This window comes from Asterias rubens, chromosome 6 (genome assembly GCF_902459465.1).
Source record: "Asterias rubens chromosome 6, eAstRub1.3, whole genome shotgun sequence".
Lineage (NCBI taxonomy): Eukaryota > Metazoa > Echinodermata > Asteroidea > Forcipulatida > Asteriidae > Asterias > Asterias rubens.
This window is the reverse complement of record NC_047067.1, coordinates 5,143,701-5,156,534: the sequence shown is the minus strand read 5'-3', so window position 1 is coordinate 5,156,534 and position 12,834 is coordinate 5,143,701. Positions and strand designations below refer to the sequence as shown.

The following is a 12,834-nucleotide window of genomic DNA, read 5'->3' as shown; positions in this document are numbered from 1 at the left end:
AATGTTATTTTTCGAGTGAGGCTGTTTTGCCATGAAGGGCTGGATGGTTAAGAAGTGAATATTATTGGAGTTGTTGAGCTGTCCCAGCTCTCTTTGAATTGTTTGATGAGTAAGGGCCATGTCACATGAGGCAATTTACAGGCAACCAGTTCCAGGCAATCTCCCAGGAGAAAAGACATTAAAGGAACACGTTGGCTTGGATCGGACGAGTTGGTCTATAAAAAGTGTTTGAAACCATTTGTTATGAAATGCATATGGTTAGAAAGATGTTTTAGAGGTAGAATATAATGATCCACACAAGTATCACTCGAAATTGCACGGTTTTCCTTTTGCGTCGCGAACTAACACGGTCGGCCATTTATGGGAGTCAAAAATTTGACCCAAAAATTGGAGTCCCATAAATGGCCGACTGTTTTAGGCGACGAGGTAAAAAGAAAACCACGCAATTTGGTGGCATATATGTGCAGATCATTGTATTCTACTTTTACAACATCTTTATACCCATATGCATTTTATAACAAACGGTTACAGAACGCTTTTCAAAGACCAACTCGATCGATCCAAGGCAATGTGTTCCTTAAACATTTCAATGTTCTGATATTTCGTTTGTTGATCACAAGACATTTTTGAAAAATTACTCATGTGCTATCGAAGTGTTCCTGTACCATGCACTGCAGTTGGTTACCTCCAAGTTACCTGTAAAAGTTGTCTCGTGTGGTAAGGCTCTAAGGAGTAAAACATGCTGTTACAAATGTATGCAAAACTTCAGCAATCTTCAGGAACAGTAAAGAAGTATGGGTGTATTTGCAATAGTAACTGAAATGTACAGTCCTTCATCCCTCCATGGAGAACTTTCTTAAAAAGATGTGCTACAGAAAAAAAAAAGCAGATGTTCTATTTACCCCAACTAAAATAGACTCACAGTTACAGTTTCCTGAGTTTCCTGACTTAAGTTTCATTTGGCTCTATTGAAAAGAAACACAGATGCCTTGAAATACAGACTAGATATGTTTCCTTGTTGAACACGTTCGATAGGTTGTTACAGAAACACTTTGACAATCCAGGGTTTAGAAATAGGGTTTTGTAGGCGGACAACAATGACACAACAACATCAGACATGTAGTCTGGCTTGCTTTTTGTCATTCTGGAATGATGCAGTTCTAGTAAATTTTGTTGGGGTTTTTCTTTTTCAAAGGGATTTGTGTAACGTGCATGAACAAATGCAGACATCTAGGCTGGGTAGGTTTCTCATTGAGGAAAAACAGGAAATGAGATTGAACCTTGTTTTTATTTGAAGTAGGAGAGAGAGAAGATTTAGGTTCTGAAGCCAGGACAAGTTCCTAGGATCTGAATGGAAATAACACTTCTGAATACTGCTTAGGGAATGATTTCGTCCAGCAATTTTGCACAGCAAGAAATTTATACTGAACTTATTTTGTGCACACTGAATGCTAATATTGAGTAGCAAGTCCTCTTTTTTTTATAGTAGCAACTGATTTTTTGTGTGCATCATTTTACTTTGCTATACAAGGGAAATTGTTCACTGCTGCTTAGAGTTACTACTTTCTTTTGGGTTTTTGACTGTAGTTTTTATTTTATTTTTAGAGAGAGAGAGAGGGGGGGGGGGGGTGCACACCATTTTAAATTCAACCTGTGACTTGAATTAATGATACTACAAATCTTAAATAAGAAAGGTGATGACCTAATAAATCAATGAACCTGCTTTACATCTTCCAACCCATCAAAAAAGTGAAATTCCTGTTTGAAGTTTTCTCTGTGTCAAAATGTCTGATGACTTTTTTTAAAGCAACTTTTCGGCAGGACTAGAGCACTTTAACTGAAAGTGCTTGCCTTTCCAGACAGATTGTTGGAAAGGTCCTTCTTCAGTTAACCGTGACAGTGCATCAGGTTTGATTTATTTTCAGTCTTCTTTAAAGTAGTACATTATTTCCTTAGATTCCAAGTGACTCAGACGAGAAAAGACAAACTTTTTTAAAGATGTGTAAAACAACAAAGCCAGTAGAGTGTGGCATTCTGTCTCTGATATAGCTATATATTTGTGAGGTGGAAAAAAAGTAATATTACTGAAGTTCAAGCGACGATTATAAATTTAGAAAAACATAAATAAAGGATTTTATTTTTATCACACACCAACTACAGTATTGGTAAACATCTTCAATTCAGCTCTGAATAATTGAACAAGAAATTACAGCATCTCATATCCAATTTTGTTGAAGATTGATTCTCAATTTTTTTACTAAAAAAAACCCCCCAGTCAATTGCAAGCCAGGAATTTCATCTTTTAAAGAGCAAGACCAAGATACATTTTGCAAAGGACACTTCCATTGGAAAAACCTAAGTCAATGGGAAACCTTTTGAAGGTGCACCAAGGCCAAGACCAGGGGCAGCTGAGGCCAGGACCTCCGTGGTGACCTGCATGTAACTCCAGGCCTGAATTGATTTTGTACCGTGTTGCAGAATCAATGTTACACTACCTTTAACTTTCACATAATCCTGTCCATATTTTACCTGAGACATCTGCCAATGGAACTAAAGACAAACTCCTCAGATTGTACAACCCAATCCCATTTGGTTTGGGAGTTGACCACCCAACCTATTGATTTGCACTTTTCTGCTCCTCTCTCTGCCAATAATCCACACTTGACCATTTTATATTTATGGTCACGTAAGGCGAGTACTCAAGATTTTCTTAAGTAATTTAAAAGCATCTGAACCAATACAATGTGAAGAGTTTTCTTTGCTTGTGGAAGCATAACATCGCCCACTACATAGTCCTTGTCTCTGACCCAAAACATTTAGGAAGGATGGATTTCTGTTTGATTTGGAATTACCATTTTAAAATAATAAATCTGGTCTGACTGGCATGTATGCCTATTTCTGTTGGTTGTGCAGAGACAGTCAAGAGAGGGGGTACTTCACATTCTGTATAAAACTATTGAATACAAATAATCCACGGCACCCACAGCATTGGCCATGGGTGGCTTGTGCTTTTGCTGTGGTGCCCTTTGCAAGGCAATTCAAACTTACATTTTCCACATAGAAATGCCCCTTATCAAAGGAAAATTGCTGTAACCCTTCAAGAGCAAGTTCAAGTCCTGCTTTGATCATTGAGTTTCTGATGATTTTAAAGCCATTGGACACTTTCGGTAAACAGTATTGTCCTAAGGCCAACACTTCGTGTAGCACAACTTATATATAAAATAACAAACCTGTGAAAATTTAGGCTCAATCGGTCATCGGAGTCGGAAGAAAATAATGGGAAAACCCACCCTTGTTTCCGCACGTTTTGACGTGTCATGACATTTGTTTACAATAAATCCGTAATTCTCGATATCGAGAATTGATAATTGTTTTAATGTTTTCTCAAAAAGTAAAGCATTTCATGGAATAATATTTCAAGAGAAGCCTTTCACCATTACCTTCTGTAAACCCTGTAAGTTATTTGTAAATCTGTGAACTTTTGTTTTTTCTGTTCCGAAAGTGTCCAATGGCTTTAACAAAGCACTCATACTGTCACAAATCCCTACTATTGAGATATAAACCTTTTTTTTCTACTTATTTTTTTTTAAATTTCCAGATCTACACAGATTGGGCCAATCATTTCTTGGAGAAGGCAGGGAGGAAGAATCTCATAGCCGACCTCCAGGTGGATATAACCAATGGGGTGCTCTTGGCTCAAGTGATAGAGGCAGTCAGTAAGTATTCATCATACCTAATATGGTCAAAATGGTCGGGGTTTATAGATGGTTGTTTACAATGGGATGGTGATACAGGCTTTCAGTAAGTACATGTATTCTCAGAGCACACTGATCCAAAAGTCGAGTTGAAACAAACAGTTCTTTTCAGAACCACCCCAACTCATTTAGAGTTTATCTTTATATGGTGTTACTGCAAACCTTTCTGTATTGTATTTCCACCATGCAAAGTTTCATTTCATACATACCTAAAATGGTCAAAGTGGGTGGGGTGTATAGAGGGTTGCAACCAATAGGATATTCTTGGCACAAGTGATTCAGGCTCTCAGTAAGAATTCTCCGTATTTTATGGTAAAAATTGGCGAGGCTTGCTGATGAACCAATGGCATGCATGCTTTTGGCACACGTGATAGAGGCCGTCAGTAAGTATTCATGGTCAAAGTGGGTGGGGTTTATAATATAGATGGTTTAGCCAATGGGATGGTGATTCAAGTTTTCAGCAAGTATTCTCTATATATTATGGTAAAAATGGGTGGGGCTTGCAGATGAACCAATGGCGTGCTCTTGGTGGAACAGCCTGAGTGATTGAAGCTGTCAGTAAGTAGTCTCCAAATATGGTAAAAATGGGAGGGGCTTACAGATGGATAGCCAATGGGAAACCGCCAGAATCGTCCAGTATATTGAATATTTACGTAGGGAGAGTAAAGAGACTACAACAAAACAACTGCATTAATTTATCCACATTAGCTTGATGTTATTTTTTAACTAGGATTGGTATGTTTTTAGTTATTGAGAAAACAGTACTGTGAATTTAAATTGATTCAGCATCATTGCTTTTTGTTCTATCAATGTAGTCGATGCGAAGGTCACAGATATCTATCCAAGCCCTAGGACTGCAAGTCAGATGGTGAGTGTCTTTCATATTGCTGTTCAATTATCATTGGGGAAGAAAATCTAGAAGATTCAAAAAGAATTTTAATCTCAACAAACCTCCACCCCCTCCCGAGAAGCTGTTATCAAAACTGCCACAGAAATGGACAAGTGGAAACACAAGAGGGCGCTATAACCAATTCCTAACTTTGCTGTACCATGAAATATTTATTAACCCTGAAATATGAACAGTGGTGCTGGGTAAAAGTTAATGACTCACAGACTAACCAGGTGTGGACTGTAGAGGGCTCACTTTAGTAGAGCAGTTTCGAGGACATCTTCTCACTTAGTATGAAAAGTGAATGCATTTAGAGCGTGCTGGCATCCATAAATCATTACTTTGTCAATTGTGTAGCCTTGCGTTATCACAATTATGCAAAGGCCTACATGAAAAATAAATGGATAAGGATATATAGTGGAACGAAAATCATTGAGAATTTTCTGCATACTTGGCCAAAGGAAAGAGGCAGTGCCAGGAGGAGGATTTTATTGCAATTCTGAAAATTTGTACAGATGCTACCCAAGATTTTAGTGTAATTAAATTATTTTTGTACCTGAGTATTGGTTGGTTTTATATAAACACAAGCTTTTTTCCCAGAAGCTGATTCAGTATGGAAAATTGGCGGGTTATTTTGTTTTAATCGAAACATCTTTTGCAAGGTAAAACCTTGGGGGAAATGGGAGCGGGCAAGACTTGTTTGCCATTTAAACCCAATGGAATTATAATTAATTTTTTATGAAACTCTGTTTTATTGATTCAAACTCCCATGCCGTGAGGAATTTACAAATGCTCTTCATTATTGCTCTGGTATAGCCGCAGATGGCTGCCTATTATGGTATTATTATGCTACTGCACTGTTATGTTTTTGTGTGTGTGTGTGTAAAGAAACGTAAAAGCCAAATTGCATTTATGCTCAGTCCTTGGATTGATTGATTTAAGAAAACTCATCTTTGGTTTTCACAGTTGCCATGGTAATGCCTATTATAACATCACATCCTGTTTAGCATAATCTTATTATGAATCTGAGCGGAGATTTTCTGTATTGTGGGAGCAGACTCAGGTTCTAGCTGCTATTGACTCAGCTAAGTAAACTTTGGACTACAAACTCAGGGTTTCTGCAGCTCCTAAAAAGTAGAAAAGCCTTCAAGGATTTGGGTACTTTTGTAACACAAAACACAATGTCCACAGATTTACATTAAACTTACATCGTTTGAAGATAATAATAGTAGAAAGCGTACCTTAAAATATTAGTTGCTGAGGTGCTGTCGTTTTTGAGAAATGGGTAAAACAATGTCATGAAAATATCCACTTGTAAAGAACCAAATCACGATGTGTGTAAATTAACATAAATTGGTATAGCTGTTTCTCCCCTGCTTTTTTCGCATATTGAGGGTTTCGAATGTTGTTAAAATTGCCAATAAACTATAACATTTAGCAATCTACAACCATTCTAAGCAATGTCCAGATACTGCTAAAGCAAGCTGTACATTCTGTAAAGCAAACAGCTATAGACTCTGCTTAGCAAGCCTAGAATTTGCTTAGAACACTGAACACTCTTCTAAGAAATCTGCAGAATTAATGCCAAAGGCCTTGTGCAGGCTCTGCCCAGATTCTGCTAAGCAAGGTACAAATACAACTTAGCAAGTTGCAAGGTGAACCTACATTCTTGCCATACCAGCACAAATCAGTAATTGGAGTACATGAAGTAATGACATCTGATCCATATCTGGGTTACTATATTACATCCATGCCTGTCAGCACCTTGTTAAACATCACACCTGAAGACTGACTGAATGTTCCCTTGCTCTAAAAGCAACACCAATGATACTATCATTGGAGCAAGGACTCGATACTATCAAGCAGTTAAAGGGAGATGTTAAGGGTAGATCATTATGCTGCGTTTTTTTTTTCTTCTCAAAATTCCAAATGTTGGACTTGAGCTATGCAGACCTACCAAGTCTCACGCATTAGGCGTGAGACTCACGCATTTGGGCTCTGTCTCAGGGTCACACGCACAGCAACCATTTTCTCACGCATTGGGGCCAGACCGGGAAGAAAAAAAAAATTAACGACAATGCATTGCCAAATTGCACTCGTGTGTACAAAACGCAATCTACAATATTTGCACAATCTTCAGATTGCCACAGTTTATCAGAATCATCAACTTGAGCTGCCAAACAAACAGAGCGCAAATTTGCAGATTGCGCACTTTTTTGCTCTCCCAGCAGGTTCAGCAAAAATTTGGCAGAGCGCTTTGAAAAATCTCACACATAGCTGGCCTCTGGACTTGGCATCTCTGGCTATGAGGCTTGATGAGTACACTAGTGTGCCTAATGGGAGACTTTCTGGGATGATAGAGGGCAGCAGACTTACCGGGTAAATCCATTGTTCTCAGAATTATGCGCATGTTCAGAACTACGTAAACAATGGAAATTTACCCGGTATGTCTGCTGCCGCCTAGCGTTGGAAAGTCTCCTATTATAGGAATAATATAATCTAGTCAGTGTAACTTATTTCAATTGAATGTCTTGCTGTGAGGAACATCAAGGTTCTCCACATGGCACAAGCTAGAGTATCGAGCCAATATGCACAAATAATTATTATTATTGGTTTATTAAAAAAACATTCAAACTTGGCAGCCAGAGGCTGAATTGCGTTTAAAATTACAGAGCTTAAGAAAATACATATACTATTTTTTTAAATTACAGAAAAACATTTAAATATAAAGATATTTATTTAAGTACATATATAAAATACAAGATATTCAAACACTAAAATACAAAAGTACTTTCCACTAGGGAGGCATAACACACCTCTTGCTAAAAACTCTGTTAAATGCTACTATTAATTAAATATTTAAAAGATCATAAATAGAAGCACGAAAAAAAACAACAGTTGTACTACAAGAGCATGCAGCAAGAGGCAAGTTAAATATAAAATAAATAGCAATTGCACCAGAAACATGTATGTATGTACATACAGCAAGGTAAAAAAAACAAAGAATTATTGCTTATTCAAGAGAGCAGTCAGGTGTGGAATGGGCCTGTTCTTATATCGATTTGTCTAGCATCTAACAATGGACAACATGTTGGAATTCGAAAGTAAACAATAATGATTTTGTTGTAATTTTTTTTATTTTTTGCCTCTTAATATACAGAGAGGATAAAAAAATATATCCCTGCAGTCTTCACTAAACATTTTTACTTTTTGACACCCATCATTGACATGGGACATCGCGTAGATTCATAACAGGACCAGACTAATTGAACTTCCAGTCTAAATTTGGCTACAAATAGCTTCACCATAATGGGAGACCCAGAACCATTCCTTTAAAATATTCATATTTTGAATTTACATCTAGAAAACAAACCGATAATGAATTTTTAATTTCAGTATTTCGTTATTCAATAGTCAGTTTACCCCCAGGCCTTACAGGATGGGGACAAATAATGCACAGCGGCTACCAATCAAAACTGCATTCCTTTCCATAGAAGCTGTCAGGCAACCAGGGAAGTCAACAAATACTCAAATTTCCTGCCCGGTATTTTATTAGCATGTTCTGTCTTACAAGAAGATCTCTGTCTGCCGTCAGACTGAAGAAGATTGCTGTGTTTTCCCCTCAAGCATAAAAAAAGAAATTATTAGACATTTCTGTATCTCTTTTCCTCTCAAGAATAATTTTTCTTGGAGCCTTTTCTACAAAGAAGTTCATATACCTACAATTCTTCTCTGCAATAACAAGAAGAGTTTTTTATTTACTTTTTTTCACTTGCTACTTTTTTTTTTGGCTAAAATTATATTTTGGTCAGGGTTACAAAATGATGTTTTAATTTAACCTTATATGCATCTAGTGCTCAATTTCATTGAAAGTTGAAACGGTTGCTAAGCACAAAAAGATTTTGCTCAGCAGAAAAAGATGACTAGCTAAAATGTATCACATCTTAATCAAACTTTCTATGGTTGGTAATTACAAATTAGCAAAATCTAGTTACTCAAAAAATGTAGCAGCTTCGTGTTGGCAGGCAGGATATTTTGAATACGTTTGTACTATGCTTTCAGAATCTGAAGATCATTTCACCAAGATAATGACAGGCCTGGAATTACTCACAGGCCATGGAGACCATGGTCATCGTTGCCCCTAGTCTTGGCCTTGGTGCCCCTTCATAAGTTTCCCCTTTAAGACTTTCCAATGGAAGTGCCCTCTGCAAAATGAAAATTCCCTTGCCCTTTCAAAGATAAATTCCAGGCCTGTAATTAGTTTTTTTTGTCTTCAACTTGTTTGCCCAGCAAGCAAAACCAATTATCACACCACTACAAGGCTGTTTGTAATCAAAATTTCACAAATAAATTTCAAGAAAAAGTTCAAATCTCACAGTAGTGGCCATCTGTGGACCCTGGATGTATGAAGAATAACCTTGCACCCCATGGATGCTGGAGAGTCCCCATTACCAGATCTAACCCAATTTATGTAACACAGCAGGTGAATGAAGTTAAAGGGGGAAGGACATTGGTTGACACCCCCATTTAAAAAAAGTATTCTTCAATTTTTTGTAATATGCCATTTTTGGGTACAAAAACCACTTATTTAGAGCATTATTGAAACTTAAAGTCTCGCATCTTTGAGGATATTGGATAAGATAACCAACTACCAACTGGTCCAACTCCCCCCCCCCCAGTGTTTTGACATGTTTTTACCTCCTCAAAATATACCCCCAAACTACCTACCCTTTAAGAAGGCATCACATCCCAGTGCTGGGATGTCCTGCTTGCTGTATGTTAAGAATCCTTTTCCTTATTCGGACCTGGATGTACATTCCATATCCAATTTGAGATCACTCAGTGAAGAGTGAGAGGTGTTTGAGAGGCTCTTGGCCTGGATGCAGAAAGCAGACTGTTCTGTTCTACTCGTATTATTTGAGAACTGGTTCCAAGATTTACCTCAAGTGTTTTGGGGTTTGTGAGAGGTTCTTTTGAAATCTTGGTCGGGTTGTTGGGAGTTTTGTTTGGAGTTTTATCAGAAGTTTTGTCCTGACTTTTGTCAATTTTGTTTGTAGGGAGTTCTTTCGAAAATTTTGTCTCAAATTTTGTCAGGATTCTTACTAGGAATCTTGTCAGGAGTTTTGTCAAGATCTTTGTGAGGAGTTGTGTCAGGAATTACAACAGAAGTTTAATTTGCTAGAAAAGTAAACTAGTAATAACTCACACAAGGTAACTTTCATCAAACCAAATCCATATCCCTTTTATAATCATTTGGTAAAGCACAACAAAACCAATATAATAATCTAAAATCTGAACATGTCTATAGTAAAGGGATATGATAGATTGAATCATCTTCTTTAGCCGATCTTAGGAGATGTTTCAAAATAGAAAGAAGAAACAAGTGTTTGATTTTTGTTGTTTTTTTTTCTTCCAGCCCCTCCCCCATATCCTATTACATCAATAAATTTAATTTGAGATGTCACACAATCATTTGAAGAAAAATGATAATACTATTGATGTTGATCCATGCGTCCAACATCCCATCCAAAGTCACTTTCATCCATCACTATCTTCAAATTTACTGGACAATAATTTAATGAGGGTATTTAATTGCCAGGAGAGGACAAAGATTTCATGACAATTACTGGATGTCAGTCTTCATTTGTGGCCTTTGAAGTTCATGCTCCTTCAGCCGTGTTCAGCTGTTATGGACCCAGGAGGGTTACAAAGCTTGATACTTTTATGGCATTGATCGTGAACTCTTGCAAAATTCCTGAACCGAAAAGACAAAATGGCAAGAGGTTGGAAGTGATTTTGTGGGGACAGTTTTAACGTAGAGAAAGTGCTCTCTCTATAGTTTTATGCAGATTTTTGAGAAACTGAAAAGCAAAAAGAAAAAAGGGCCCTCCTTTAATTAATTATCACAAAAAACTAACTACCATAAAAACTTACTCAGTAAAGAGCACTCGATAGCTATATAAACATTGTTAGAAATGACAAACTTTTTTATTAAGGAATTAATAGTTGAAGTAAAATTAATGTGGTTTTAGAGAAAGGGGTAATTTTTCACAAACAATTTAGAATCTCAGATGCTTCAGGCCAGAAGTCAAATTTTCAGGCATCTGAAAGCACAAAACTCTATGCAACAAGGGGATTATTTTCTTGCAATTTCGATGACCAATTGAGCCCAATTCTTCACAGGTTTGTATTTTATACATAACGTTGTAAGGCTACAATTGCCAAAAGTATAACCTTCCTTAAATTAATTGTTAAAATTTGATCTAAAATAAAGAAAACTAAATTAGTGAAAGTTAAGAATGAAGCTGTTACACTCAACCTTCAAAAGATCTTTAAAGAAACACAATTTTCTATTTTTGTTGTTGTGATTACTGCACTAGCGTAGAAGACATTTTCACAGTTATAGTCTGTCTGTGTACATTATGACGAATCAACATAACACACATTCAATCCAAACCATTCACTGTTTATTGAAACAACTAGCACTTAAACAATGTTCCCAATCAGAAACAAGCATTTGTGTTTATTAAAATAACGGCCTTGTTTGATTAATTGCTGATCCAAGCATCTCTCTCTCAGCTCGGCTCTTCTGCTAAAGCTGCCACACATCTACTGATGAGAGATACACTCTGTCGTTGGCTGGTACCCCGGAGGACTGGTGTCCTCATTAGGGATAGATGTGTACTACAACCATGTCGGAACAGTAACTCCATTGCAATGTGCGGAACATGTGCCCATGAGTTTTTTATTTAATAAATCTGTTCGGGTTTGCGTTAACAGTTACATCATGTAAATGAAGTTTCTTTCTTATGAGTTGTATGGCTCGGAAAAGAAGCAATGGTGTACATGTGTTACTGCAAACCTTACTAAATTTTATCTTTACCATGCACAGTTTCAAATCCTTCTCATATATATGGTGTTGCCGCAGAAGTTTCCTGTTTAGTAACGTTAGCTTTTTCTGTGGTGACTAAGTAGCATTCGTGCATCTTTTAAGGGCTTCTTGTGATTTATTTATCATGATGTTGTTGAAACTCGAACCCAGCAAAAAATAGAACAAAAGTGTAAGACCTATATAAAGGAAACCTGCTGGTATTGATAACTGATAAAACAATTTTATGTAAATTTAAAGGGAGGGTATACACCTTCGTCAATGACTCCACAAATATAATGACTCTAGAAACTAATTACTTGGTGAAGAGCACTGAAGACATTGTTAGAAAATGACCCCCCTTCGAAGTATGTTTTAGAGAAAAAGTAAAACAAATTCAATCACACCATTTTAGTCTGAGAGAGGCTTCAGGCATATTAAGCATTTCTCAGGCATCTGAAAGCAAACAATTCTTTGCAACAAGGGGGGTTTTCTTTCATTATTTTCTCAACACTTTGATGACCAATTGGGCTCAAAATTTTCACAGGTTTTTTATTTTATGCATATGTTGGGGTACACCAAGTGAGGATACTGGTCTTTTGGCAATTACCAAAAGTTTACCCTGCCTTTAAGGCTTAAAAGGGATGATAATATAATTTATTTGATTGTTATGTAATGTGTGTTTTCGTAATAGGAAGTGACCTTTTAAATTGGTATTAAAAAGTTATTTCCTTATAGCTATTTTTCTGCCCAGCTGCTCTCACAAAATTCAGAATATTCAAAAACAACTCTGAAATGCTCTCTACACTGTCCAATCAACCAAATAGTATATAATCACGTTTGAAGAGAAGAAGAAAAAAAAACCTGTCTGAATTTAAATAGCTCATTTATTTAGCCATTTATCTTCCAGACACGTAGACAAGCTGTAAAGTATTCAAGAATCGATTCATTACAATTTGTCGGGCCCTTTCCCTCTTACGTAATTCATCCCAATGCTAAAGGTGCCGAGAACACACCATTGATTTCCTGGTTCGCTATAATTTACTGCTCGACCACACACACACCACTAGCTATTATTTGTAGTTGTGATGTGAGAATGCTAAACAAGGGGTGCATCTGTAAACCGCCATTGAAGATGCCCAGTTGAGTGTCTAATCATATTATACGAGGTCAATGAAATGTTGAATGAATAGCAATTCAGTAGGTTTGATTGGATGTCAGTTGATGATTATGATCTGCAATGGTAGCAGACAAACAATTGCTCTGATTTTACGTTTATATTTTTTACGCCATTCTGTCCAAAAGACAATGGTTTGATTTTT

The 12,834-nt window shown here is 36.8% G+C and overlaps 1 protein-coding gene across 1 annotated transcript in view; it reads left to right on the top strand.

Moving 5' to 3' along the window:
• Positions 1-3,609: 3,609 nt before the first annotated feature.
• The window catches only part of LOC117291290 (neuron navigator 3-like), a 46,371-nt gene continuing 37,146 nt past the window's right edge, over positions 3,610-12,834 (top strand). Inside the window, exons 1-2 of the mRNA XM_033772924.1 lie at positions 3,610-3,716; positions 4,571-4,623. Of these exons, the coding sequence (XP_033628815.1) occupies positions 4,621-4,623 (3 nt within the window). The 5' untranslated portion in view covers positions 3,610-3,716; positions 4,571-4,620. The remainder of the gene's footprint in view (positions 3,717-4,570; positions 4,624-12,834) is intronic.